The 25,034-nt window shown below is 40.8% G+C and overlaps 1 protein-coding gene across 5 annotated transcripts in view; it reads right to left on the minus strand.

The window, feature by feature from the left end:
• The window catches only part of LOC148427005 (membrane-associated guanylate kinase, WW and PDZ domain-containing protein 1-like), a 109,088-nt gene that overhangs the window by 77,904 nt on the left and 6,150 nt on the right, over positions 1-25,034 (minus strand). For all 5 annotated transcript variants that reach the window (XM_088408805.1, XM_088408808.1, XM_088408802.1 and 2 more), the window contains exon 2: positions 1,331-1,447. In XM_088408805.1, coding sequence (XP_088264931.1) covers positions 1,331-1,447 — 117 coding nt within the window. The remainder of the gene's footprint in view (positions 1-1,330; positions 1,448-25,034) is intronic.

The raw sequence follows: 25,034 nt of genomic DNA on the forward strand, positions 1-25,034 counted from the left end.
TTAGTGGTTACATAAATCATGGCCGTCCAAGTAAAACACAAGGTTTGTGCTATTAAAATGATGAAATTACGCTACTTTTAGAGGCATTTCTACATTGTACATCATGCAGGAAGGGGGGCAGACAAGACCGCAAGGCAATGTACGCGTGCACATAGACGCAAATGCTGAAAGTAATGCGGCAACATTAAAACGATTTGAAATTCCAATACTTTACTTTTTTTGACACTGGGTGAATATACATTTGTCTAAAAGCCCTTAAAGTCCTCCTTACAATCATCCCACTTCAATGTATGGCTATCTCGGGCAAATTCTTTTTCCTCATCATCATCTCTTCAAACATCCTCGTTACTCTTCCACAGGTAGTCAAATGATTTGCTAATAATCTTACGTGGGATATTTTCCCAAGTCTTTTTTTACGCAAGTGAGGAAGTTGCGAGATCGGAGCGTACAAGGTTGCCCTTCTCTGTGTTCACCAACACCTCCCACCACCTGCTGAATTCCATACCGATGCTCTCGCAGTTTTGGCTTCGATGGCTTTTCTAAGCATGCTTACAAGGGCAAAAGTAGACAAGTCAAGCCTTTTCCTTTTCAATATATGTGTGTAAGTCCGCAAAAAAAACAAAAAAAAAAAAACACGCAGCCTCGTTGTTGACAACAAAGAGGCAATTAGGCAGCGTTTGACAAAACTGCGTTTGAAAGTGCAAACACTCTAAAACGGATGCACACTATATTGAATTAGGATTATTTTTTAAGCCTCGTAAATGACATAATATTACTTATTTCACATTCAAATTAATGTTATTTAAATAACGGCGTGGAGAAAATTGGTCTGTTTGCAGTTATGCGGTGATAAGTATGGGGGTTGAAAATGAGGAAAAAAAACTTGTACTCGGAGCAATACGGTAAATCTAGCCGCGAGGGTGTCCAAGTCCCATTCCAAGCCCGCATAAATACAGAGATTTGTGTCAAGAAGGGCATCTGACATAAAACTTCTGCCAAATCAAATACGTGAATCAAACCGATGAGGCAATTTATTCACTGTGACGACCCTTGAAGGGAAAAGCTGAAAGAAGTGTTAATTAACGCTCATGTTTCCGTTTCCTTCATTAGGATCAGAGATGTTTGATCATTTTAAAAGCCATAAATGGAAAAAAAACACAAATAGATTCTGGGTGAACCAAAACCACATGAGCAAGAGCAACAGATGAGACAAACAAGATCAGAACCAACGAAAGTAGGTCAACCGGATGAAGATCAGGAAATTATGCTTTACCGGCACAAATTGACAATCAGCGTTAAAGCATCAAGTACTGTATCAAATTTTACTCACAAGGCACAGCGTGGCGATACAGATTGGCCCGGATGGTCTTCTGTAGCTCATGGTCAGGGGAAGCCTTTTGGAACCGCAGACTCAGGTAGTGCTTCAGGTCTTTGTTCAGCTTGTTGCCTTAAAATAACAGACACAGACCAAGTCAGCGCACTCACACAGACAAACAACATGTTGATCAAGTATCGAGTTTGACAATATTACATTGAGTTATTCCTAACCCCTCTGACAGAGACAAGAAGCATAACGGACAGAGCTGCCGAATACATCCTAAAAACAACGACGTTTTTCTACTGCCAGGGATGTGTTGGCGAGCTACAGGACTTGCCTGGACACACAAAAGTGTCCTTTTGTCCAAAGTCCCTATGTGGCCTCATAGCAGCATACTCAAGCATTTCCATGTGCACCTTTTTCAACATCGAGCCCCTGCCGTTCCCATGAAATCTGTATATCCCTGCCGGATACATGCGGTAACACACAGTATTAGTATTTAGTTACTGAGTGGGTCTTACTATAAAAGAAGCTCTCATTGGCTGGCGTTACCAAACCCTCCCTGCATCTATCCAATGACATGTAGAGATCATACTGGTTAAGTCTGAACGCGATGCAAGCACTCACAATGGAGCCAGATGGTCAGGGCAGACTCTCACGCCAGGGTCTCATTTAGGGCCGTTTAATGAGCTCCAAATTTATCATCCAAGTCAGGGGAAGCTGGCAAGTACTTCTATGGGGACGTGCCATGTCGTCCAATTGAAAAGGGACATTTTCTTCTGGCTCTGTTTTTCTGAGTAGCAGCTGATATGAAGGGGAGGTAATATACTGCAGCTTGGTACACTGATATGTGAGGTGATTGACATTAAAATAGTGGTGACAGAAGGACCTATTGCAACCTTACAAAATGTCCTCATTACAAATAGATAGAATGCTAGTGTCTTGATTGCCATACATGACAAAACTGTGAGTGTATAAGACCCATATCCAATGAAAATTTTAAAGATGATTGAAAAAATGATCATGCGATTCCTTTGAACTAAGTGGCATCTGCAAATGTGGTTATCATGACAATAGGAAATTGCCGCAGATGGATTTGCCAGGATTATATCCTGTGGGACATTCATCCTTGATAAATTTGACATTGCCATGAAAAAAAAGGACAGGAAGTAAATCAAATTGAAAGCAAGTCATCAACCAACAAAGTGGAGAAAAAAAAATACGCAAAGCCCATTCCAGTGAGAAAACACGATAGCAATGGTCCTCGACTGCTGTATTTTTCCATTCTCAGAAACACACACAATCACAACTGTGTAGCTTGGTGCAAGCAAAGCAGTCAGGTAATTGTTACCTAGCAACCAGCCAGTGCTGACGAGCATCATTATGGTCCCTGCAAGGCAAGAAGCAGTCAGATTGTAAAGAAACACACACAAACGCGCTTGATGCAAGCAAACCCTTTTTTTTCAGTCCGTATTGTTTTCTTTCATTTAAAAAAAAAAAGAAAACATTATGCCATTCACTATGTCAATTCTAATGGCTCACAGGCTCTTCCTGAGAAAAGCGCCTCTGTCAGGAACATGCATCTCCTGTAGGGATGCACAGCGAGTGTCACGCTCCATCAGTGAGAGAGTCATCAAATATTTAATATTTATGAGGATTAATGCCACGTGGATCACAGATTACACATACACACACCGCACACTCGCATACAGAGACGAGTAGGCATGTGTGCTGTTCGTACCCACTTGGATGTCTCTGTTGATATGGAAGAACCAATTCTGTGAGGCAGCGGTGTTTTGAGGAGCAAGTTCTACAAAAGATGGGGTTGTGAATATAAGGAGCTGCAGGAGTTTACATTGTACATCTGTTCAATTGACAGCATTTGTGACATGAAACAGTAACCTGTATAACTCGACAGAAAAAAAAAGATTGGAAGTAAATATAAATAAAGTGCTTGCACAAGTGCCTTTGAACAACCCTAAATATGTTTTGTGATAAAAAAGAATCAATGGAAAAAGATTTTTTTTTTAAAAAACCTAGGGAGCTGAATATTTCAGCAGAACATGGTAAAATATCAAAATTCAACAATTCTGACATTTCTATGCAATTGCAGCTGCACATGCGTGATTGTGTGTACACAAATAATCATTGTCCAAATTTGGACCTCATTAAACCATTATGATTAAAATTTTCGAGATGCATTTATTTTTACTTTTATTTTTCTGCGATTTTTGCAACATTCCAATGAGTGGCGGTCAAACTATGTCAGCAAACAGAAAATTCCAAAATTCCATGTCACTGCTCTCGCATTTTTGTCTTGAATGGACAAGTCAAGCAGTCATTTCCTTTTCATATCGGGTCAAACTCCGCCAGAAAAATGGTCCACGCAGCCTTGTTGTTGACAACAAAGAGGCAATAAGGGAGCACTTAACGAAAGTGCATTTGAAAGTGCAAACGCGCTAAAACAGATGCATACTTTATATCGAATTAACAATATATAATCACTTTAAGCCTTGGAAATGACATGCTATTACTCATTTACGATTAATTTTATTTAAACATAGATATAAGGAGAAAATTGGTCTGGTTTTCAGTTATGCGGGTAGAAGTCAACCACCCCAATATATGGGGGTTGAAAATGAGGAAAGAAAAAACCTCGACTTGTACACGGAGAAACACAGTATGTCTAATTTGAGCTGAACTTGGGGTTGTGCTTTATTTTCTCCACTTGATGATTGTCATTACTATGTTTACAACTGTCTTCCGTGCTATATTCGTGGAAGGTAGTGGACCCAAATGCAGGGAAGCCAGAAGCAAGGTGAACTCCAAAATAGAGGTTTATAATGAAAAGAGGACCAAACTAAAGGTAGCAGACAGAAATACATAGTAACAACCAAACTATGGACACAAACTACTACTAACAACTAGACTTCAGGCTCAGGAAAACAAAGCAAAATAATTCACGAAGGACAATGAGGGACTGGCAAAATACAAGCTGGACGAGAGCAGCGCTGGGACAACAACAGTAGACAATGACCTGACAACTAACTGAAAGCAGCTGGGAAATGAATAAACTCACACTAACGAACTAACACGCAACAGCTGGGTAGGAACAAGAGGTAATGGAATCCAATTGGCCAATACGCCAAAGGCAAGTACACAGAGACAGGTGAAAACAATCACACTAACGAGAACACTGACAAGGAGAATGTGGACAAAACCCCCCAAAAACAGACACCCGAAAACCCACAACAACAAAAACCCCACCGGAATATGACAATTTTGATAGCCATTAACAATCTGATTCCTCTGATGTTGTGTAAATTCTCTGCTAATCGTAGCTTGTGCTCCAGGATTTTTCAGAAAAAATGTCAGGAAAGTCCTACTAGACCGTCTGAACTTTTGGGGGGAATCTGAGGCATTTTAAATGGTGCCTATTCCCATTTAGCATGACCTTGAACATGTGTGTGGCAAACACTTTGCTTACACATGGTTCATTTCAGTTACAGTGGGCCCCCGTGTTACGAACTTAATCCGTTCAGCGGCCAGGGTCGTAACCCGAATTGGTCGTATGACGGGCAATCCAAACTTATGTTAATTAGTGAATGCGTGCAACGCGTGCAAAAACTTTAGGTGAAAACATCATGACTTAATATACATATTAAAAATGAGTAACAATCTACTGTACAGTTAAATTTAATTATATAAATATACAAAGGAAAAATGACATTTACCTTTGGGGAGCAGAGACGAACCCGCAGAATTTATTTTATTTTTTTCTTAAACGAGAACATATCACTGGCGATTTCCTTCTCTTTAATCCATAATAGAAGAAGCCTCTCCATTTTGTTGTTGACCGAGGTCGGTCCCCTGACAAGAAAAGTCTTGCCCTTAAAAGACTTGCTCGCTTTCATAGCTTCCTTGTTATTGAGAATTGTAGCGATTGCCGAGCGGTTGCGGCCATACTCACTAGCAAGGTTAACTATGCACCTCTAACTGCACCTCCTTCAAATTTTTTTATTATCTCCTGCTTCATTTCTATTGTCATCATCCTCTTACTTCTACCTTTACTGCCACTTGCAATTTTAGAAGCCATGTCTAACAGATAAAGTTTGCAGAGTCTTCACAACACACCGACCAGCTGTGCCATCAAGCAAGATAAAGGTGTTCGGCCAATAGCATATCGGCATTTCTGTGATTGACCTGACGCCGGCCAATAGCATATCCGCATCTCCGTGACTGAGACCGTGACTGTGACCTTAATCGACCAATAGCATATCGGCATCTCCTGGACTGAGACCATAATAGACCAATAGCAGATCGGCGTTTTCGTGACATGCGAGAAAAGTTGTTTTTGTTAAGCAGCAAAGCGAAAAAAATAGTGCGTACACACTGACCGGCATGTTGGATGGTTCGTAAGACGAATGTTTGTGCGTAAGAGAGGGACAAAAAAACGCCGCAGTCCACGTCGTAACATGAAAAATACGTAAAACAGGGGGTTCGTAAACCGGGGGCCCACTGTATTTGCATTTGGATTGTGGCTTTTGCGTTTGTACAGCATGTTTTTCAATTTTGTTGGTACGTCACTGCAACGCTTTAACTGTACAGGTTGTATGATTCTGGGACCACATAAAGAACAAATACTGTAATTCCCCAAATATAAGTCTCATGAGATGCCCCCTTAATTTTGGGGTCTAATTCTGGTATTTTCTATGTTACCGTGTATACTGTAAGACAATCCAACACTTTAGCAACAATTTAAAAGCTATAGCTAAACAGAATCAAACTCATCTTTTGTAAACTCTTTATACGTTCTTGTGTTCATATCCGTAAATGATATATTTGTTGGGAGAAAAGTTAAATGTGGTTCGGATATTCCACATTGTAGCGGCAGTGAAACATGCTCCGAGCAGTTGTTTTATCTTTTAATCGTGAGGCGGCTCTAGGTCCTTTTACCATGAATACCCAAAGTTGTGCAGAATCCATGTTTCACCAAGTTTGTGATTGTGTGTATATGCCAAAAGACCGCAAATATAAACAAGTCAAATGGAATACCTATCCATATTCCCGAACCAGAGCGCTCAGCTGCTTATCTTGCCATTCTTCATTGAATCAGCTGGAGACATAATAACTTTTACATGATCTTGTCGGTGGTTAGTAATATTCCTGTGTGTGAGCAAGGATGGACTCGGGTGGTGGTTCAGCCTGCTCACTTGTTTTATTGAAAATAATGCCGTAACAACCGCAGCTAAAACAAAATGCTCTTAGCTGCAATTGCTGCTAAAAGCCACCTGACATCCGCCCTGTAGCTCCTCCCGTTACGGTAATTACTGCAAGCAAGAATTCAATCAATGAAAATGCACATGTGTTTATGCCTGACAGCTCAATCTTCCTCGAATGGTGTCAAAAAAAAATAGGTTACCTTTTATAGGACACACCCATACTTTTGACCCTTAATGATGAGTAAAAATAAGCGATTCACGTTTCTCTCACTCGGACACGGGTCACCTGTGCCCCCCTCTGGAGCCAGGCCTGGAGGTGGGGTTCGCTGGCGAGCGCCTGGTGGCCAGGCCTGCACCCACGGGGCTTGGCCAGGCTCAGCCCGAAGAGGCTGCATGGGTCCCGCTTCCCATGGGCTCACCACCTGTGGGAGGGGCCATAGGGGTCGGGTGCAGTGTGAGCTGTGCGGCAGCCAGAGGCAGGAGCCATGGCGCTCCAATCCCCGGCGACAGAAGCTAGCTCTTGGGACATGAAATATCGCCTCTCTGGCAGGGAGGGAGCCTGAGCTGGTGTGTGAGGCCGAGAAGTTCCAACTAGATTCCAACTAGCTTGGGCTCTGGTACCAGTCCTCTCAAGAGGGGTTGGACTCTTCCACTCTGGAGTTGCCCGCGGTGAAAGGCACAGAGCAGGGGTGGGCATACTTATTGCCCCCCAGCTCAGCGCCTGTACATTGGAGTTTACCCCTTTGAACGAGATGGCAGCCTCCCTCCGCCTTCGGGTGGGGGGGACAGGTCCTGACCGTTGTTTGTGCTTATGCATCAAACGAAAGATCAGAGTACCCTCTGGGGACTCCCTTTGTTCTGCTGGAGGACTTCAGTGCTCATGTTGGCAATGACAGTGAAACCTGGAGGGGTGTGATTGGGGGGAAACGCCCCCTCTGATCTGAGCCTTAGTGGTGTTTTTGTTTTTGGACTTCTGTGTTCTTCACGGATTGTCAATAACCAACATCATGTTCAAACATAGGAGTGTCCATATGTGCACTGGCACCAGGTCACCCAAGGCCGCAGTTCGATGATCGCCTTTGTGATCGTATCACCCGACTTGATGCCGCATGCTCTGGACACTCGGGTGAAGAGAGGGAAGGAGCTGTCAACTGATCACCACCTGGTGGTGTGTTGGCTCCAATGGTGGGGAAGGATGCCAGCCAGACCTGGCAGACCCAAACATATCGTGAGGGTCTGCTGGGAATGTCTGGCATAGTCCCCTGTCAGAAGGAGTTTCAACTCCCACCATCAGCAGAATTTCTCCCACATCCCGGGGGAGGTGGGGGACATTGAATGTATAATCACTATGTGAATCAACAACAATAATAAATCATCTCAACAATTAAGAACATCTGATCAATATAATTGCTAACACATGATTGATTGGTACACGTGCTTTACTCAACTGAGTACTTCTGATTGCTGTATTAATGACTTCAATTAACATGTCATTATTGATTGGCACACCATTGATAAATAACTGATTTATTACGCAATAAAAATAAAAGGTTTATTAAATTTCTCCAACAGTCTGAGTGGACCATGTTCCGCGCCTCCATTGCAAACTCAATTCCCGAACCCGCTGGTGGACACCAGCTGTAAGGGATGCCCTCAAGCTGAACAAGGAGTCCTATTGGGCATTTTTGGCTTGTGGGACTCCAGAGGCAGCTGACAGGTACTGGCTGGCCAAGCGGAGTGCGGCTTCGACGGTCGCCAAGGCAAAATCTCGAGTGTGGGAGGAATTCGGTGAGGCCATGGAAAGCGACTTCCGGATGGCTTTGAGGGAATTCTGGTCCACCATCTGGCATTTCAGAAGGGGGAAGCAGTGCACCATTAACACAGTGTACAGTGGAGATGGGGCACCGCTGACCTCAACTTGGGACGTTGTGAACCGGTGGGCAGAATACATCGAAGACCTTCTCAATCCCACCGACACATCTTCCTCTGAGGAAGCAGAGTCTTCAGGCTCCAAGATGCACTCTCCCATCTGTGGGGCTGAAGTCACCGAGGTGGTCAAAAAACTCCTTGGTTGTAAGGCCCTGGGGGTGGAGTTCCTCAAGGCTCTGGATGTTGAAGGACTGTTTTGGCTGACACGCTTCTGCAACATCACATGGATATCGGGGACAGTGCCCCTGAATTGGCACACTGGGGTGGTGGTCCCCCTTTTTAAGAAGGGGGACTGGAGTGTGTGTTCAATCTCACTCCTCAGCCTCCCTGGTAAGGTCTATGGACTTGGACTTGGAGAAGGCGTTCGACCGTGTCCCTCGGGGAGTTCTGTGGGGCGTTCTTCGGGAGTACGTGGTACCAAACACCCTGATACGGGCTGTTCGGTTCCTGTACCACCTATGTCAGAGTTTGGTCTGACAGCAGTAAGTCGAATCCGTTTCCAGAAGGGTTGGACTCCGCCAAGGCTGTCCTTTATCACCGATTCTGTTCATTACTTTTACGGACAGAAATTCTAGGTGCAGTCGAAGAATTGAGGGAGTCCGGTTTGGAAGTTTCAGCGTTGCATCTCTGCTATTTGCAGACGATGTGGTGCTGTTGGCTCTTCAGACTGTGACCTCTAACTCGCGCTGGAGCGATTCACAGCCGAGTGTGAAGCGGCTTGGGTGAAGATCAGCCCCTCCAAATCTGAGACTATGGTCCTCTGGCGGAAAAGGGTGGAGTGCCCGCTCGGGGTCGGGGAGGATGTCCTAACGAAAGTGGAGGAGTTCAAGTATCTTGGGCTCTTGTTCACGAGTGAGGGTAGGATGACAGACGACAGACGGATCGGTGCAGCGTCTGTGGTAATGCAGACTCTGTATCGGTCTGTCGTGATGAAGAGATAGCTGAGCCAGAGGGCAAAGCTCTCTATTTACCAGTCAATGTATGTTCTTAACCTCACCTAAGGTCACGAACTGTGGGCTGTGACCAATAGAACGAGATCCCGGATACAAGCGGCCGAAATGAGATTCCTCCGCAGGGTGTCCGGGCTCTCCCTTAGAGATAGAGTGAGGAGCGAGCTGCTGCTCCTCTGCGTTGAGAGGAGCCAGTTGAGGTGGTTCGGGCATCTGGTTAGGATGCCTCCCGGACTCCTCCCTGGTGAGGTGTTCCGGGCATGTCCCACTGGAGGAGGCATCGGGGACAACCCGGGACACGCTGAAGGGACTAGGCCTCTCAGCTGGCCTGGGAACGCCTTGGGAGCCTCCCGGCGGAGATGGATGAAGTGGCCAGGGAAAGGGAAGTATGGGCTTCCCTGCTGAGGTTGCTGCCCCTGCGACACGACCCTGGATAAGCGGAAGAAAATAGATGGAAGAATGGACCCATACTTTTGGCCTTCATTTTTGGGAAAAAAATGTGTGTTTTTGAGGAATTACGGTATCGTCCGATTACCGACTAATCAGGTTTATTACGTATCGCATGTTAATGAGCTTGGATAAACGATAACAATGGAAGAATGCCAATTAGGACAGATCATAAACTGCTAAGTGTCCAAAGAGATGCAACGCGCCTTCTCTGGGAGCTGAGACATTCTCGGAGCTGGCGGCTAAAAGACGGTGTGAAAGAGATTGCTGCTCCTCAGCTGGAGAGATATGAGGCCGCTGTCCTCTCACAGAGAGTGAACAAGAGATGGGTTTAACCCAAATAAGAGTGGATTATACCATCCTCCATGCCCCCAGTCAGCATTACATAACCTAAATCTAGTTATGCATCGCTGTCTCATTTTAGGACAGGGGGATGGTTTGTGCCTGCTGGAATTTCTCATGAGATGGTGATCTACACTTTTGTCGGTGCATCTCTGTGAATGTGGAAACACCAAAAAAGCCTTTCAGAGAGAGGTGACTGTGATGATTAGACTTGTACAACAGCAAAACAGCTGAGGCATACAATAAGATAGCAGATGCTCGACACACATAGCTTGCACTATCACATCACATCTGCTGTGCACGAGAAGTCACTACTATCACTTCTGAATCATGTCACTGAATATTAATAGGTTGATCATCATTTACTTGGCATGCAACGGGGGATGTGGTTTCATCGTCGGGAAAATTCAAGAAAACATGATAGATGAGTAACGCACTGGTCCGTCACGTGCTTGTGTATGTGTGTGTGTGTGTGTGTGTGTGTGTGTGTTAAACTCCGTGTGTGCGCGTGTGTGCGTTAAACTCAGCGGCTCATTGGCATTCACCAGCCGTTATCCGGCTCAACACTGCCCTCTGTGTCTCCCAGCCTAACCACTCAAACTCAGCTTCCTTCAGAGCCGTTGCTACGGCAACCCAGAGCCAAATGCCGCTATTATAGGCTGCTGCCCCCCAGTGGACATTCTAATTGAAAAAACGTGCTTCAAAAGTGACTTCAATGAGACCTTTCACCATCCTTGCCTCTCCTCTAAGAGTACAAAGTACTGTAGTACAGTCAACACTTCACATAGAGTACAATTGTGATCGGAACAATAAATAAAATGAATAATCAGAAGAGAAAACAAAAGTAAAAATAAATAAATACCTTTCAATGGATGGATGGATGGATGGATGGGAGCAAGTGGCGTTTACACTTTTATCAGTTTACATACAGTATGGTACTCGAATAAAAAGTAAAACTGATGATATTTAGCCACCTTTGACATTGCATCGTGTTACCAGTTCTGTTCCACAATTGTACTGTTTGCTGAATAACACGTGAGATTTACCAGAATAATAATAGAAAACTAAATGTCAAATTAACACTAATGTATGTTATTTCCTCTTGTGGACAAATATTGTAGTATTTCCCTTTGCCTGACTCAGACAAGGAAGTGGAAATGCAAGCTGCTTAAACAGTAAATTCAATTGTTTCGGTAGCTTCCTGTAGGTCTCAGGAAATCCTGTCAGTCTCCAGTTACTATGGCAAGTGTTTCACTCTGTATTAAGCAAACAGGACAGGGAGTGGCTGTCTGGAGGGCATCAACATCCACAAGGATCATTTCACACAGCAATGACCAATAACAAACAATAATCCATTTGTCACACGTCCATCCATCCATCCATCCATCCATCCATCCATCCATCCATCGTCCATCCGTCCATCCATCCGTCCATCCATCCATCCATCCATTTTCTTTCGCCGCTTATCCCCACAGGGGTCGCAGGCTTGCTGGCGCCTATCTCAGCTGGCTTCGGGCAGTAGGCGGGGGACACCCTGAACTGGTTCATTCGTCACACAATATGACTGAATTGTGTGCTACACTAAAAAAAATGTTTTGAAATTACACAATTTTGTTTTGACAAGTGGTGTAAACAACCAGACCTATTTGAAAACAGTGAAAAGGGTATTCTAGGCTCTCTCAAACACTTACTGTATTTCTCCGAGTACAAGTCGAGTTTTTTTCCCCTCTTTTTCAACCCCCATATCAGGGGATGGATTTATAACCACATAACTCAAACCAGACCAATATTTCCCACATACATCTGTGTTAGAATAAAATTACCTTGAATGTAAAATAAGTACTATCGTGCCATTTACAACACTTAAAAGGATTACATGTACCTCTAATTCAATTACATGCATCCGTTTTAGTGAGTTTGCACATAACGTCATAAATATGCACTTTCGTCAAGCTCCGCCTTATTGCCCCTACGCTATCAACAAGAGGTTGAGTGGATAATTTTTTGGGCAGACTTTGACGCATTATGAAAAATAAAAGACGGCTTGACTTGTCTCCTTCAGCCCCTGGATGTGTGTGTGAACTTCAGCATGGTTGTCGGCACGCTTTGTTCTCACAACACAACAGTCGTCACTTGGGTAAAGAACATCCCAAGTAAGATGATTAGTAAATAATTTGCAAAGACCTCCAATTTCAAACAAATTGGGCGGGTCCGAAGATGACAACCCATGGAAGATGACGAGGACGATAAAACTATTGACGAGGAGATAGGAGAGGACGTCCCTGAGTTAAATGGGAGGCGCTATTTGGCGTGTCAGTGATGATGACTTTTAGGGCTTTTCCACAAATTAATTTTCAACCGTGTCGAAACAATAAATAAATAAATAAAGCTCTGAAACTTCAAATCGTTTTATTGTTGCAACATTAGTTCCAGCATTTGCGTCCCCGCGCACATGGCCTTGCGCTTGTCTCGTTTCCGCCCCCCGATAACCGCAACAGTATGTTATTCGATATACGATGAAGAAATGCGTCTGAAAGTATCGTAATTTCTTCATTTTAATGACACACGACACGTGTTATAACTGGGCAGTCATGATCTATGTTAAATAAAGCCAGGGGTAGGCTTATACTTGCATTTTTGTAAAATTCACCATAGTTGTAGTCAAAAAGGGGGTTCAATTTGGATGTAATTACTTGAGACTTCAAGAAAGTAAAAATAAAAACAACAGGTAACCAATAAAAGTATCTAGGACTAAATGTATTATATCAGGAAATGTAAAAAAACAAGACCAAAAACTGAAGACATTGTTATAGAAAGAGTAGAAGAACTTCAATTACTGTGGATAATCGTCAACACACATTAAATATGGCGCGCCCCTCCAGGGGCTATTTGAGTAGCACTGACCAACAACATCCAAACATACACCAGTTCAAAAAGAAACACAAAATTTGCATTTTTTTAGAAGTGTAGGAAAAAGGCTTATGAGCTGTAATGAAGTTATTTTTATTATTATCATCAATATTGTATTATTATTATGTTGGCATTGTCATGCAAAAAAAAATACATATTTATGAGAATATATATTAAAGTAGGAGTGGGAATCTTTCACTGTCGGATGAGTTGATTCGATTTTTGGGATTCAATTCAAAACTGATTCCCGGTTCCAAACGGAATTCAACTCAATTAAAAAATATTTTGGCTTCAATGTACAGATGTGCAAAGATGTTCTACTGTACTTCAGTTTGCCTTCCATGACAAAATGACAAAAAGGAGTGTGTAATTTATTATTATTATTTTTATTTTTTGTTTTCCACATGCCGTTTTCCACCAAAATAGCATGTGGACAAATGCTCCTCTTTAAAGCTAGCTATAAAGTTTATAGTTTTTACAGTAGAAAATACCATGAAACAAATATAATACAAAAAGTCCATTATACATTGTAATATGTTCTTGTGTATAAATGTGGAATTTGCATAAATTGTTATATTTTTGTATGGTTTTGTTTTACTTTGTTTTATAGACATGCTGAGGTTTTGTGTTGATTAGGGACCATGTGCTTTCTGTTTTATATGAATATTTGTTACTGGTTAGCGCATTTAATTGACGTGCGTGCATGTGAGATAAAAGTGCATTTGAATGAGGAGCGTCGCCTCTGAGGGAAAGTGAATCAAAAGACATGATTGAAGTCTATTCCTGTCATTGTTGATCTATTTAGTAGGAAGGCAGCAAAAAGATTTATCAGCGTGATTGGGACCCATGATTGGGAAAAGCCACTTTTAATGCTTACACATTTATGCAAGTTTGTTAAAGGTGACAAGACTTTTTCATTCAATGAGGAAGTTGTAGGTTGCATTTCCGCCATTGTTTCTTTTTGGGCATCCTGCCATGCAGACTGTTTTTTTTTTTGCTGTGTGTGTGGTAGGTCATGGCACAGCGTGCCTTCGACGTATTACAAAAGCTGGCAGGGAGCAGATCTTTTTTTTCTTAATCTATAATATCGATTGTGGCACATTTTAAATCAATTTAAATTGTCGTAAGTGAGAATCACGATTGATTTTGGTGTATATACAGTAAATGCACTGTATATCTCCATCCATCCATTTGCTATAGCTGCTTATCCTCACTAGGATGTACTGTAAATCTCATAGAACATAAAAATAGCATATGAAATTGACGAACGTTTGAAAAGTGATTTTAGTAAATATTTTTTCCCTTTCATTGTATGCACGTTCGAAAAAAAGATAGATACATTTTTTAAATTAGATTTTTATTCTACTTCAGAAATTTATCTGGATTTCCCTGTGTGCCACCACTTAACAAAATATATTTGATTTTTTCAGTGATAGTCTCAGTCTGTTTTACTGAATTTCGTTACCTTGTACTTGTGCAGGTGTAACAATAATATCTATCTATCTATCTATCTATCTATCTATCTATCTATCTATCTATCTATCTATCTATCTATCTATCTATCTATCTATCTATCTATCTATCTATCTATCTATCTATCTATCTATCTATCTATCTATCTATCTATCTATCTATCTATCGATCGATCTATCTATCTGTAGTTGTTTTAATGTTATTGTTAAACATGAAGCGCTCATGACATAAATCTCATCATCTCACCTTGTATACCGCATTCACTGTTGTAGCCAAAAATGTGCAAAGTATTATGTGTGTTCCAATTACAAGTACAAGTTAAATATTTTCTCTTTTTTTTTGCATTTCGTGGCAGAGTGACAGGGGAGTGGAGAAGAAAAAACAATCACATAGAGAATTTAAAGCCAAGTTTCTCTCTCCTTGTCTAACTATAACCAACCACACCCAGGGCTGCTTCCATCTGGTTTTCATCCAAAGCCTGAATCAGTGGGTTTGAAGCATCATGTAGAAAAAGTCCCAACTGAAAGCATGACACTAATGTTTTCCCTGCTCAGTTTATATGCTTACGTTTATATTCACAGTTAGGTATTGCTACAGCACTGCAGTTAGATTGACAGCAATCAAACAGAAATCATTTTTCAAAGACAAACGGACAGTTCTATTGACAATTACAAATGAAATGCATTAATTAATTTCTAAAGACAATAAAATGTAGCATCTTACTCTACCACAAAAATCTGCTGGCCTTGGCAGGCTTTTGAAGACCTTGTTTTAATTCTTCCACCTTCTTGTAGTCTTTGTTTCATGTCCGTAGTCTTGCAGTGTTTCTTCCACGTGTTTCGTTTCATGATGATACTGATGATACTCTGATGATACTGTTTTGTTAATGACACATTTTCACCACACAAAAGACACTAGGGTTTTCTGGTTTAAAACACCCGGTTCTCAGTGTCCATCTTCCATTTTGCCATTTTGGATGGGTATCTGTAAGTTGACTTTTGCTGTTATGCTGGCTATGCTATGCTGCTAATGTCCTCTGCTGAATAAGAAAATAAAGCCGCCTCCCAGTCAGGCTCAGGCTGCTTTTGCACTGCGGGAAATGTAGTATTGGTGTATGTAAACCACCTGGCCTGCAAGTCGGTTTTAATAATGAATCAAAATCATCGAGGGGCCATTCAAATCGCCTATCGGGCCTGCGGGCAGTGACTTTGTCATACGTGATCTAGACCAAAATGGTGGTGCGAATATTAGTATTGTAAGGCAGACAGCAACCGGTCACTTCTGAGCCATTTCCCCACCGCTGGGCTGCTGTCAGAAACAGCAGCGCATAATGGGAAAACTGGTATGACGACAGAGACAAAGACGCACACGCATGCACGCATTCAAACGTGCAAGAAGAGCAGAGGCGGAATGTTCCGCTCCAGTGCTCTGCATCTGTTCATTTCTAAATATAACCGGAGGAACCCGTGCTGAACGCTCACTCTGCTCTATGTTATTATTTGAGCAGGCTCAAAGATGGGAAAGAAAAAAGCCACATCAGAGACAAAGAGGTCGACATGTTTCATTATTTTAAAAAGAAAAAAGCAGAGGGTGACTCAGTGGAGCGCGAATGAATGATGCCCATGTGAAATATTAACAGAATGAATATTGCCGTGCAATATTATCAATTGATTTATGTAGACATTTATATTGAGCGGGAATCCTCGCAGTGACATTTTCATTTGGCCAACATGTTAAGGTGAAGCATTCAGAAAGCAGCGATGGCTGTGTGATCATTTTATCAGTTCGATCTGGCAGCCTCACTTAAATGTCATTGGCTGCCTGAGTGTCGCAGTATATTTCCCCTCAAGTCATTTGACCACAGGCAATGAGATGGACCTGGTATCCACATCATAAACACGCAGGCAAGGAGTGGAAATGGTATGCTGTTTGAAGAATACTACATGACGACGACAATATGTGTGAAAATTGAGGGGTGCAGTTGAAAAGCAGACCAGTGACGGAACAATTATTATTGTCAATTCAATGGTCAATATCAACGTGCCAACACCCAGCAAAATTTACCGTATTTTCCGCACTATAAGGCACACCTAAAAGCCTTAATTTTTTTGAAAAGCTGATGGTGCGCCTTATAATCAGGTGAGCCTCATATATGGACCAATATTGAGATTGGGATTCGTAGATGGGGGATGAAGTGATAAAATAAGCTTTTCTGTTTCTTTTGTTTGTTTACAGTTGAGCAAGGTTGCTCATATTGGCATTGAGTTATGCTATTGAGAGTTTAGAGTTTTTGTTGTTATTACTTTTGAGTATTACTATATTGTGATTGAAAAAGTTTTAAAATATGTCGTTAATTGAGGGTGTGCCATATATATGGATCAATATTGATCAATATCAGCTAACAAGAGCTGCAACAAGCACTGTTAGCCGCAACAGGCACTGGCTGCTAACAGCCAACTGACTCGAGTTCGTCCCATTATGGTAATGATTAAGAACACGGCCGATATAAAAATGCACATCTATGCGCCAAAACTGAGCTTATGTGGCTGACAGATCAATCTTCCTCGAATGGTGTCGAATGAAGAAAAATCGAATCTTTAAGTTACCATTTATAGGACGCACCCATTCGTTTGGCCTTCATTTTGGGGGGGGGGCAAAAAATGCCTTATGTGGGGAAATATGTTAAATAAATCTTTCCTTTTTTTTTTCCCACATAATCCCTTCTTCTCTTCATGACGTCATGCTCAAGTATGTCCAGAATGGTATGTAAAAAGACTTCTCACTTATGGTTAAATTGTTGTTTCCGTTGACTGCAGACAAATGACACGGCTGTTCTTCAAAACAGCAAATATTGAAACAGGAGTCAATGAAAGGCAGCAGCAAACAAACAGACATAAAAGAACCTCATGACAAGCAACCACATGGAAAAAAAGTCCAATAGAAAGTAACAAGCCAGGCCACACAAATTCAGTATTGATAAAATATTCAATATTGACGAAAATATGGAGTTGGAGGGGTGTGGGTGTTTGAATATTTCCTAGAGTCGGTGGATTATGGCCTGCCGATAAAAGAATATAATTACTTTTTTTTTGGTTGAATCCAGTAGACGTGCACACACACAGTACGCTACATTACTCCATGATAGAGTATATACAGTAGCAAGCATGTGCCAATAACCGGATTGGTAATATTGTGATTTTTTTCCGTGACTTGTCGGTTGCTTAAGAGTCTCCAAATCTGCCAAAACTGCTAAGTTCCATTCCCTCCCACATCGTCTGCCTTGATGGGCAACTGCACTGTGCAGCGAGAGCATCCTCTCATTATGTATCACTCGTGAGTCCACCTTGGCTGCAGCAGCTAATCACAATTCAACAGCTGCCATTTTCTGCTTTGCCGGCTTCGGTATCTAGATAAGTTTGCTACTGTGGCTAACTACCATGGATAACATGGGTAACATCCTATCATATGCTATACTTTGCCGCAGAGTGGCTCAACAAGGCCAACCAAACGAGCTCTTCCCCATCCAAACAAACCAAGTCGACTATGTAGGAAGATTTTGGCATTCGAAAAAGAGCAAGAGACCCTTGTGAGTATGCTACGAGCTAGCAATAGGCTAGCTAGCGAGGGAGAGTATATGTGTGGGCGTGCTCGTGTGTGTTTGTGCGTGCATCATGTAAACGCATGACTAAAAACCCCATGAAAACTGAAATTAAATGCAAATGAGAAATGAAATATACTAGTAATAATTTTGTTTATATTGTTGTGCTGTATTTTCATACTTGTGTGTTTCAGTTTAAATTGGATGTGTTAAATCAGAAAGACTTCTTGTATGCGTTTATTTTTGAGAAAACTCAGTTTTGCTCACTGAGGGTTTGCATTGATTTTATTCATTTAATCTTTTATTTATACAACAATAAATAGTCTGTAAACAAATGAGTGTGATGTGCTTGGCTTGGCAGAAAACATGGCGCTATATCAGAAACAACCTCACCTCAAACAGTAAAAACACAAACGAGCCTTAATCACTTTATTTCCACCTCACTGCCTCATACAGATGATGTGTGGTCAAACCATTATTGAGCACACAAAGTTTTCTTCATATGTGGATGTGAAAGATGAATGACACAATAAGATTATATATTATGATGAGAAAAATTCATTCACTGCCATAAAGCTAGGCAAACAATTAGGCATTCGTTCCCTTTCACATTGGGATCATCAGATTTGAGAAAGATGGCGACTGCACTTCAACCTTTTCAAAGTGTGTTCAAGTTCTGAAAATTGGGAGGGACGTGAATGCGTCAGTCAAAAAGTATAGTAAGGACACAGTGGATTTAAAGTCTTTCCTGTTGAAATAATATCGGACAATCCACCACTAGTTGTTGTTGACTTGATTCTCAGATTTCCTGTTGAATTCTTATAATATATTACGATGCAAACTGCACCGGCCCGTAGGGGATGTTGGCATTTTGAATATCCTGTGAACTTGCAGTGATGTGATATGATTGCCTAGTTGAAAAAAAAGTACAAATACAGTATCACATGGCAGAAAGCATCCTGCTGCTTCAGCTTTGAGGAAAGCACACTCAGACAGAACGTTTTTATCATTTGACAGTTTTAAAAATAGATCCCTCTTCGTTTTCTGGTATGTGATGATTGTCTGATTATGCCATCCGCAGTGATGTTTTTTTTGCTGAAACAACCACAAGTACGATGTGTATATATTCATCAGGGCTCTTTAATGAGACCTGGCTGCCATAATATTAAAAAAAAAAAATAAAAAAAAATCTCTCCCCAGAGAGTTGAGTAATATTCCTAACTCGGAAAAATGTGACAGACCAGCGTTGTTTGTACTGTTTCAGTACTCCGGGAAGCACTGATTAAAACTAATTAACTGATTAAAACTGCCATGATACAGACAAGACACATGTCTTTACACCACAAGATGACATAAACCGTACATGCAACATAAGAGAAAATATAGAAATAAATAAAGGTAGAAATAAACAACATGCTTGAAGCTCTGCTACTCCATGTTGTGTAAACCAGTAGTACACACAATTTTTATTCTAATTTGCACCCAAAAAATATTTTGGTCTGCAAGTACTACCACGACTTAAGTTTCGTATTTCCCCGAGTACGAGGTGAGTTTTTCCACCTTTTCAACCCACATACTAAGGGGTATGGGGGTATACTTCAAAACGTATCATTTTACACATATCTGTGTTTGAATAAAATTAATTCTAATGCAAAATAAGTATTATCATGTCATTTACAAGGACTACAATGATCATATTTCATATACCTCTAATTGGATAGAGTATACATCTGTTTTCGATTGTTTGCATAGAACATCGCAAATCAAACCGCATCATCGCATCATCAAACACCACCTAATTGCCACTTTGTTGTCAACAACAAGTGTGCGTGGCTTTTTTTTTCAGCAGACTGACACATTATGAGAAGAAAAGACGGCTTGACTTGTCCCCTTCGGCCCTTGGACGTGTGCTTGAAGCTGGATGTCGGCAGGTAGGGATAGAAACAGTCAAGGGCAACCTTCCTTGATCTGATCTCAAATCTGTCGTCACTTGAGTAAAGAACATCCCAAGTAAGATGATCAGCAAACCATCGTTTAAAATGATTTTTGCTTCAATCTGTAGACGCGTAAAGATTCATCATACGATGTGAATATTTCCAAGGGTCAGTGGCTTAAGGGAGGCAGTGTATTTTTTTTTCTTAAATTTTGAGTTGTAAGAACATGCCTTTTTCCACAAAAATAGCATGTGGACAATTGCTATACAGTATTTTGAATCTAACTATATACTGTATAGCTTTTATAGTATAAAATAAGCTTACAAAAATAAAATAAAAAGGTAGAAAAAGATACGTTGTTATTTGGTAGTAAATTGCAGTACCAAAATATTATGTGAAAAAACTGTTGGCCAAATGAAAAATATGAATATTTCTCAGTACATTTATGACAAACAAGATATGAAATGAACCTTTTCGAGTGAGCAGCTAAATTGATAATATTGGGAAATCCGAGATAGACAACGAGCTAAACTCTGAAGTGATGACGCCTTAAAGTAACCTCATACATCACTTTTGCTTTCAAATATCACTTTAACGTTTAACAAACAAATTATACACACAAGCGTTTACCCCGGTAGGAGTTTAATACGCGACTTGCTGCGCACAGATTTCCCTCTTCTCCAATTGTGTAAGTCACCCCACTTCCTGTTTACACAGCTTGCGGCAAAATAAAAGCATTGCTTCAAAAACAAAAGTCGGCCAGAACAAATGAACTGAAACTTGCCTGAAAGGCAGAACAGAAACATTTAAACTCATGGGCGTGAGAAATCGACATGACCGCTTTCAAACCGTCAACCTTGAACGGGCACAGTCATGGCACAGTGAGTAGTATGGATGCAACAGGAAGCGTTTCGATTTCTTTTTTATTGTTAATATTGATTTACTGATCTTTTATATCGATTTAAATCGGAGTAAATGAGAATCGTAATTCTGATGAAAATCGTTTTTAGTTTGTTTGGGGACACCCCTAATGCCGAATCTTTGCCAAAATTTTTTTTTACAAAAGGTACAAATGAATGCTGTATGAAGATCGCTGCTTGATGGGGGAATTTTCTTCTGCTGCTAACTTCGCTGTTTGGGTCAATGTGACATTCTGCTTCCTGGTCAGAAATGTTGCAACAACAAAAATTTCATAAGAAATTAAATCGCCAATTTGCCATCGGTAAGATTTGATTATTTATATGCATATATTTAACCATGGACAGCTTAAAATACCATGAATATGGAAAAGAGATCGACCGATATGGGTTTTTCAGGACCGATACCGATTATTAGTAGTTAGAGGAGACTGCTAACCGATATTTGGAGCTGATATTCATTTGCAGTAAAAGTGTAAAAATTGGCATTTAAAAAAATTGAATAATGCAAACACTGAACTCCATTGAAATGCATAAAATGTGTTTATTGAATCACACGAATAGTAAATAATCTCTTATAAAGTTGAAAAAAAAGGTTAATGAAATAGCTCTCTGAAAATTTTCCACAGAAAATTTCTAAATGTGTCCACTTCCTTTGTTTATCAAACATGCTCAGTATTGTTGGCTGCGATGAAGTTGCCACAACAGTACGAGTTGCTGATTCAACTTCAAGTTTCTTCTGAGCAGTTTTATATATTCAGGGTGATGAATCCTGTGATAGATCCACAGGTTGAAGGTGTTTTTACTTTTTACTACTGTTGTTTCCATATTAGCCGATCTGATCAAAAAAGGCAGTTGCCGATGTACGTCAAATTTCCAAATATCAACCCCAACAATCGGCCCGACCGATAGTCGGTCTATCTCTAACACGTAACGCCTTATTTATGCAAGAGTATGTATTTTTCTTGAGGATACTGTACCAACCTGAAAAAAGTATTATTCAACGTTTCACTATACTGTTGTGCTGTACATCTGTAACATTACTTAGTGCTTCCTCGCACATATAAAGCATTATTTCCGATAATTGCTGTGGGGACATTAGCACAGGGATGTCAGATGACATTACATCAAACGTTTTATACACTAGTAAAGCGGGACTGGATCAGGTCAGCCTCTCAAGGGCTTATGATCAACCTGAATCTCTCGAGATTGACACAGAATACGAGGAGTGGATAGGAGAGAGATCAGCCGAGAAATCCTCTAAGGATCATCTGCTAACCTTTCTACTCAACTCTTTTTTTTTTTTTTTAAAGTCTTATAGAACTATTTTAACGTGTGACTTCACTTTATTGACAATCGTGTAAACATAAATACTTGCTCTCAATTAAAAAGTCCTCCGAGAACCAGCATCAAAAATTCATCTTGATGACAGAGAACCACAGGAAAATTAGTGTTGATGCTATACTTTATTCTATTTGCATCCAAAGTAATGTATAATTAACATAAATAAAAAAATAACACAACCAACGAAATAGACCTCAATTTAAAATGATGTATGTGAAAGAAAATTCCCGTAATGGGTGTAATCCTTTCCAGATGTGTGAAACTAGGAGTAGCACAGCAGCTTAAATGTCAATTTATCCCCACTATACAAGGCACTCTTATGCTATTGGTGCTTGATTGCTGGCGTGACTTAGTAAAAGCGTGTTGTGTGTGCGTGTGCGTGTGTGTGTGTGTGTGTGTGTGTGTGTGTGTGTGGGGGGGGGGGGGGGGGGTCAAAGCAATTTCAGAAAGATATGAAGCGATGGTGCTTACGACACTATTCTTCCATTTGTATATTTATTGATACTCGTCCTTTTGAGTTCTTGGATTAACAATCTTTTTTTTTTAATCACTTTTATGTTGACTCCCACAAAGGCAGACTACTGGATGGTGTAATTTAACATTACAAAGTCTCAGGGTTACAGATGTTCTTTTATTCAAGAGTGACAATACATAGAATAATACCATTGGCAATCTATCAAATGAATGACTTCAAAGTACAGTAGTAAGAGGCAAATCTTTATCGTCGTTGTTAAGTCAAATAAACTTTGAAAGGTTTTTAAAGATTATGACAGCAGAACCCTGTGATATATCCCTGCCAATGAAAAAGAAGGCTATTGCCGATAGTGAAAACTGTTGTTACTAATTGCAACAGATCAAACCAAAATGGAATCCTTCTGAAACACTGTGTGGCCAGTTCAGTGCAAAGAAAATCTCAAGCATTCCACACACATACGGTATCGTACATCAAAATCATAGCTAACGTATTTCTCCAAGTAAAAGTCAACCTGGCAAAAAGTCCCCCCCCCCCCTATTCTTTTTTTACTTCAATTTAAGTTAATTTTACAAAAAGTGTGTGTGCGTGAGTAGTATCTTGACTGTCCAGCTAAAAGACATGGTGTGTGTTATTAAAATGAGAACATTACGGTACTTTTAGGCACATTTCATCATCGTATAACGAATAACGTACTGTTAGGTTATGGGGGAGGGCACGGAAACAAGACAAGTGCGAGGCAATGTGTGCACACGTAGACGCAAATGTGAAACTAATGTTGCAACAATAAAACGATTTGAAGTTGCAATGCTTTTTTTTTTTTTTTTTTTTTTTTTAACACAGCTCAAAATAAATGTCAAAAAGCTCTAAAATTCCTCATCACTCTCTGATACTCCAAATAGCTCCTCCCATTTAAAGGAGAAAGACTGCCAGTAAAGTTGCTGTATGTTGTCATTGCGAACAAACTGTCGGTTCAAGCGGTGGAATGACCAATTTGCCAAGGCACATGAGGCCTCACGATTCAGCCACAACAAGCAAGTCCGAAGTAGGGCAAAGTTGAAACAATTCTGGAAAAAAAAAAACATCTACACAGCGGTGTTGAGCTCATTTCCAATTCATAATTCATGTTTGATTTCAGTAATTGCTGCCAACTCATTTTTAGGTCCAGGGGGCAATTACTTTTTGCAGTTATTTTTTTATTCTTCTTGATAAATGAAATAATCATTGAGAAACTGCATTTTATATATTCTTGCGTTGTCCCTGTGAGATGAAAATATTTGTTTGCAGAAAAACAAACATACAGATAAACATACAGTCAAACCTCGGTTGTCGAACGCTTCTGTTCTCGACCAAATCGGTTTTCGACCAGAAATTTCGAGAATTTTACACCTCGAAACGCAACCAAAACTTCGGCTCTCGACCAAAGCGGAAAAAGCCGAGCGTACTTGCACGCAACGCAACTCGCTCGGGAGCCGAGTAAACACGAATGCCCATGAATGCTCCGTAGCGCATTCATGTTCAAAGTTCGTTCGGAGCAGACCTGTTGGTTGTTAATCATGGGTCCAAAAAAAGCAAGTGCAAGTGGTAAAGCTGGTCATGAAAAGAGGAAAGTAGTGCGCAAAAGTATTGAATTTAAAAAAAGAATTACTAGCAGATATGAATCAGATGTTGGCTGAAGTGGTTGGTGTGAAATGGTTAAAAAAAAATGGTCTAAAAAAAGTTGTTTTTTAGACGGATTAAAATGATTTACATTGATTATAATGGGAAAAATGGTTTCGGATTTGGAACAAAGCGGTTTTTGAACAGCCTTCTGGAACGGATTATTTTTGAAAACCGAGGTTTGACTGTACAAAAAAAAGCACAGAAATCAGCAAAGGGGCAAATACCTTTTCTTCAGTGTTGGGAGTAATGCGTTGCAAGGAGGAGAAAAGTCCAGGGCAAAGTCATTACTTCCTGGATGAGTGCAGCAGCAGACGACTGGTTGAATATGGGCAATACGTAACCAAGATGGACAAACGCCCTTTACTTTCAGTTTGTCCGAGATAAAGACAAGATGAATAGAATACTTAAGTGCACTTTGTGCGTGACACCTAAAAAGCTGTCCACTGCGACAAATAGCTTGTCAGCGAGATCCCTGTGGCAACTAGCAATAATGACAAGTAAACCTAGCCAAGTGAA

This window comes from Hippichthys cyanospilos, chromosome 2 (genome assembly GCF_059441005.1).
Source record: "Hippichthys cyanospilos isolate Australia breed blue-spotted pipefish chromosome 2, RoL_Hcya_1.0, whole genome shotgun sequence".
Taxonomy (NCBI): domain Eukaryota; kingdom Metazoa; phylum Chordata; class Actinopteri; order Syngnathiformes; family Syngnathidae; genus Hippichthys; species Hippichthys cyanospilos.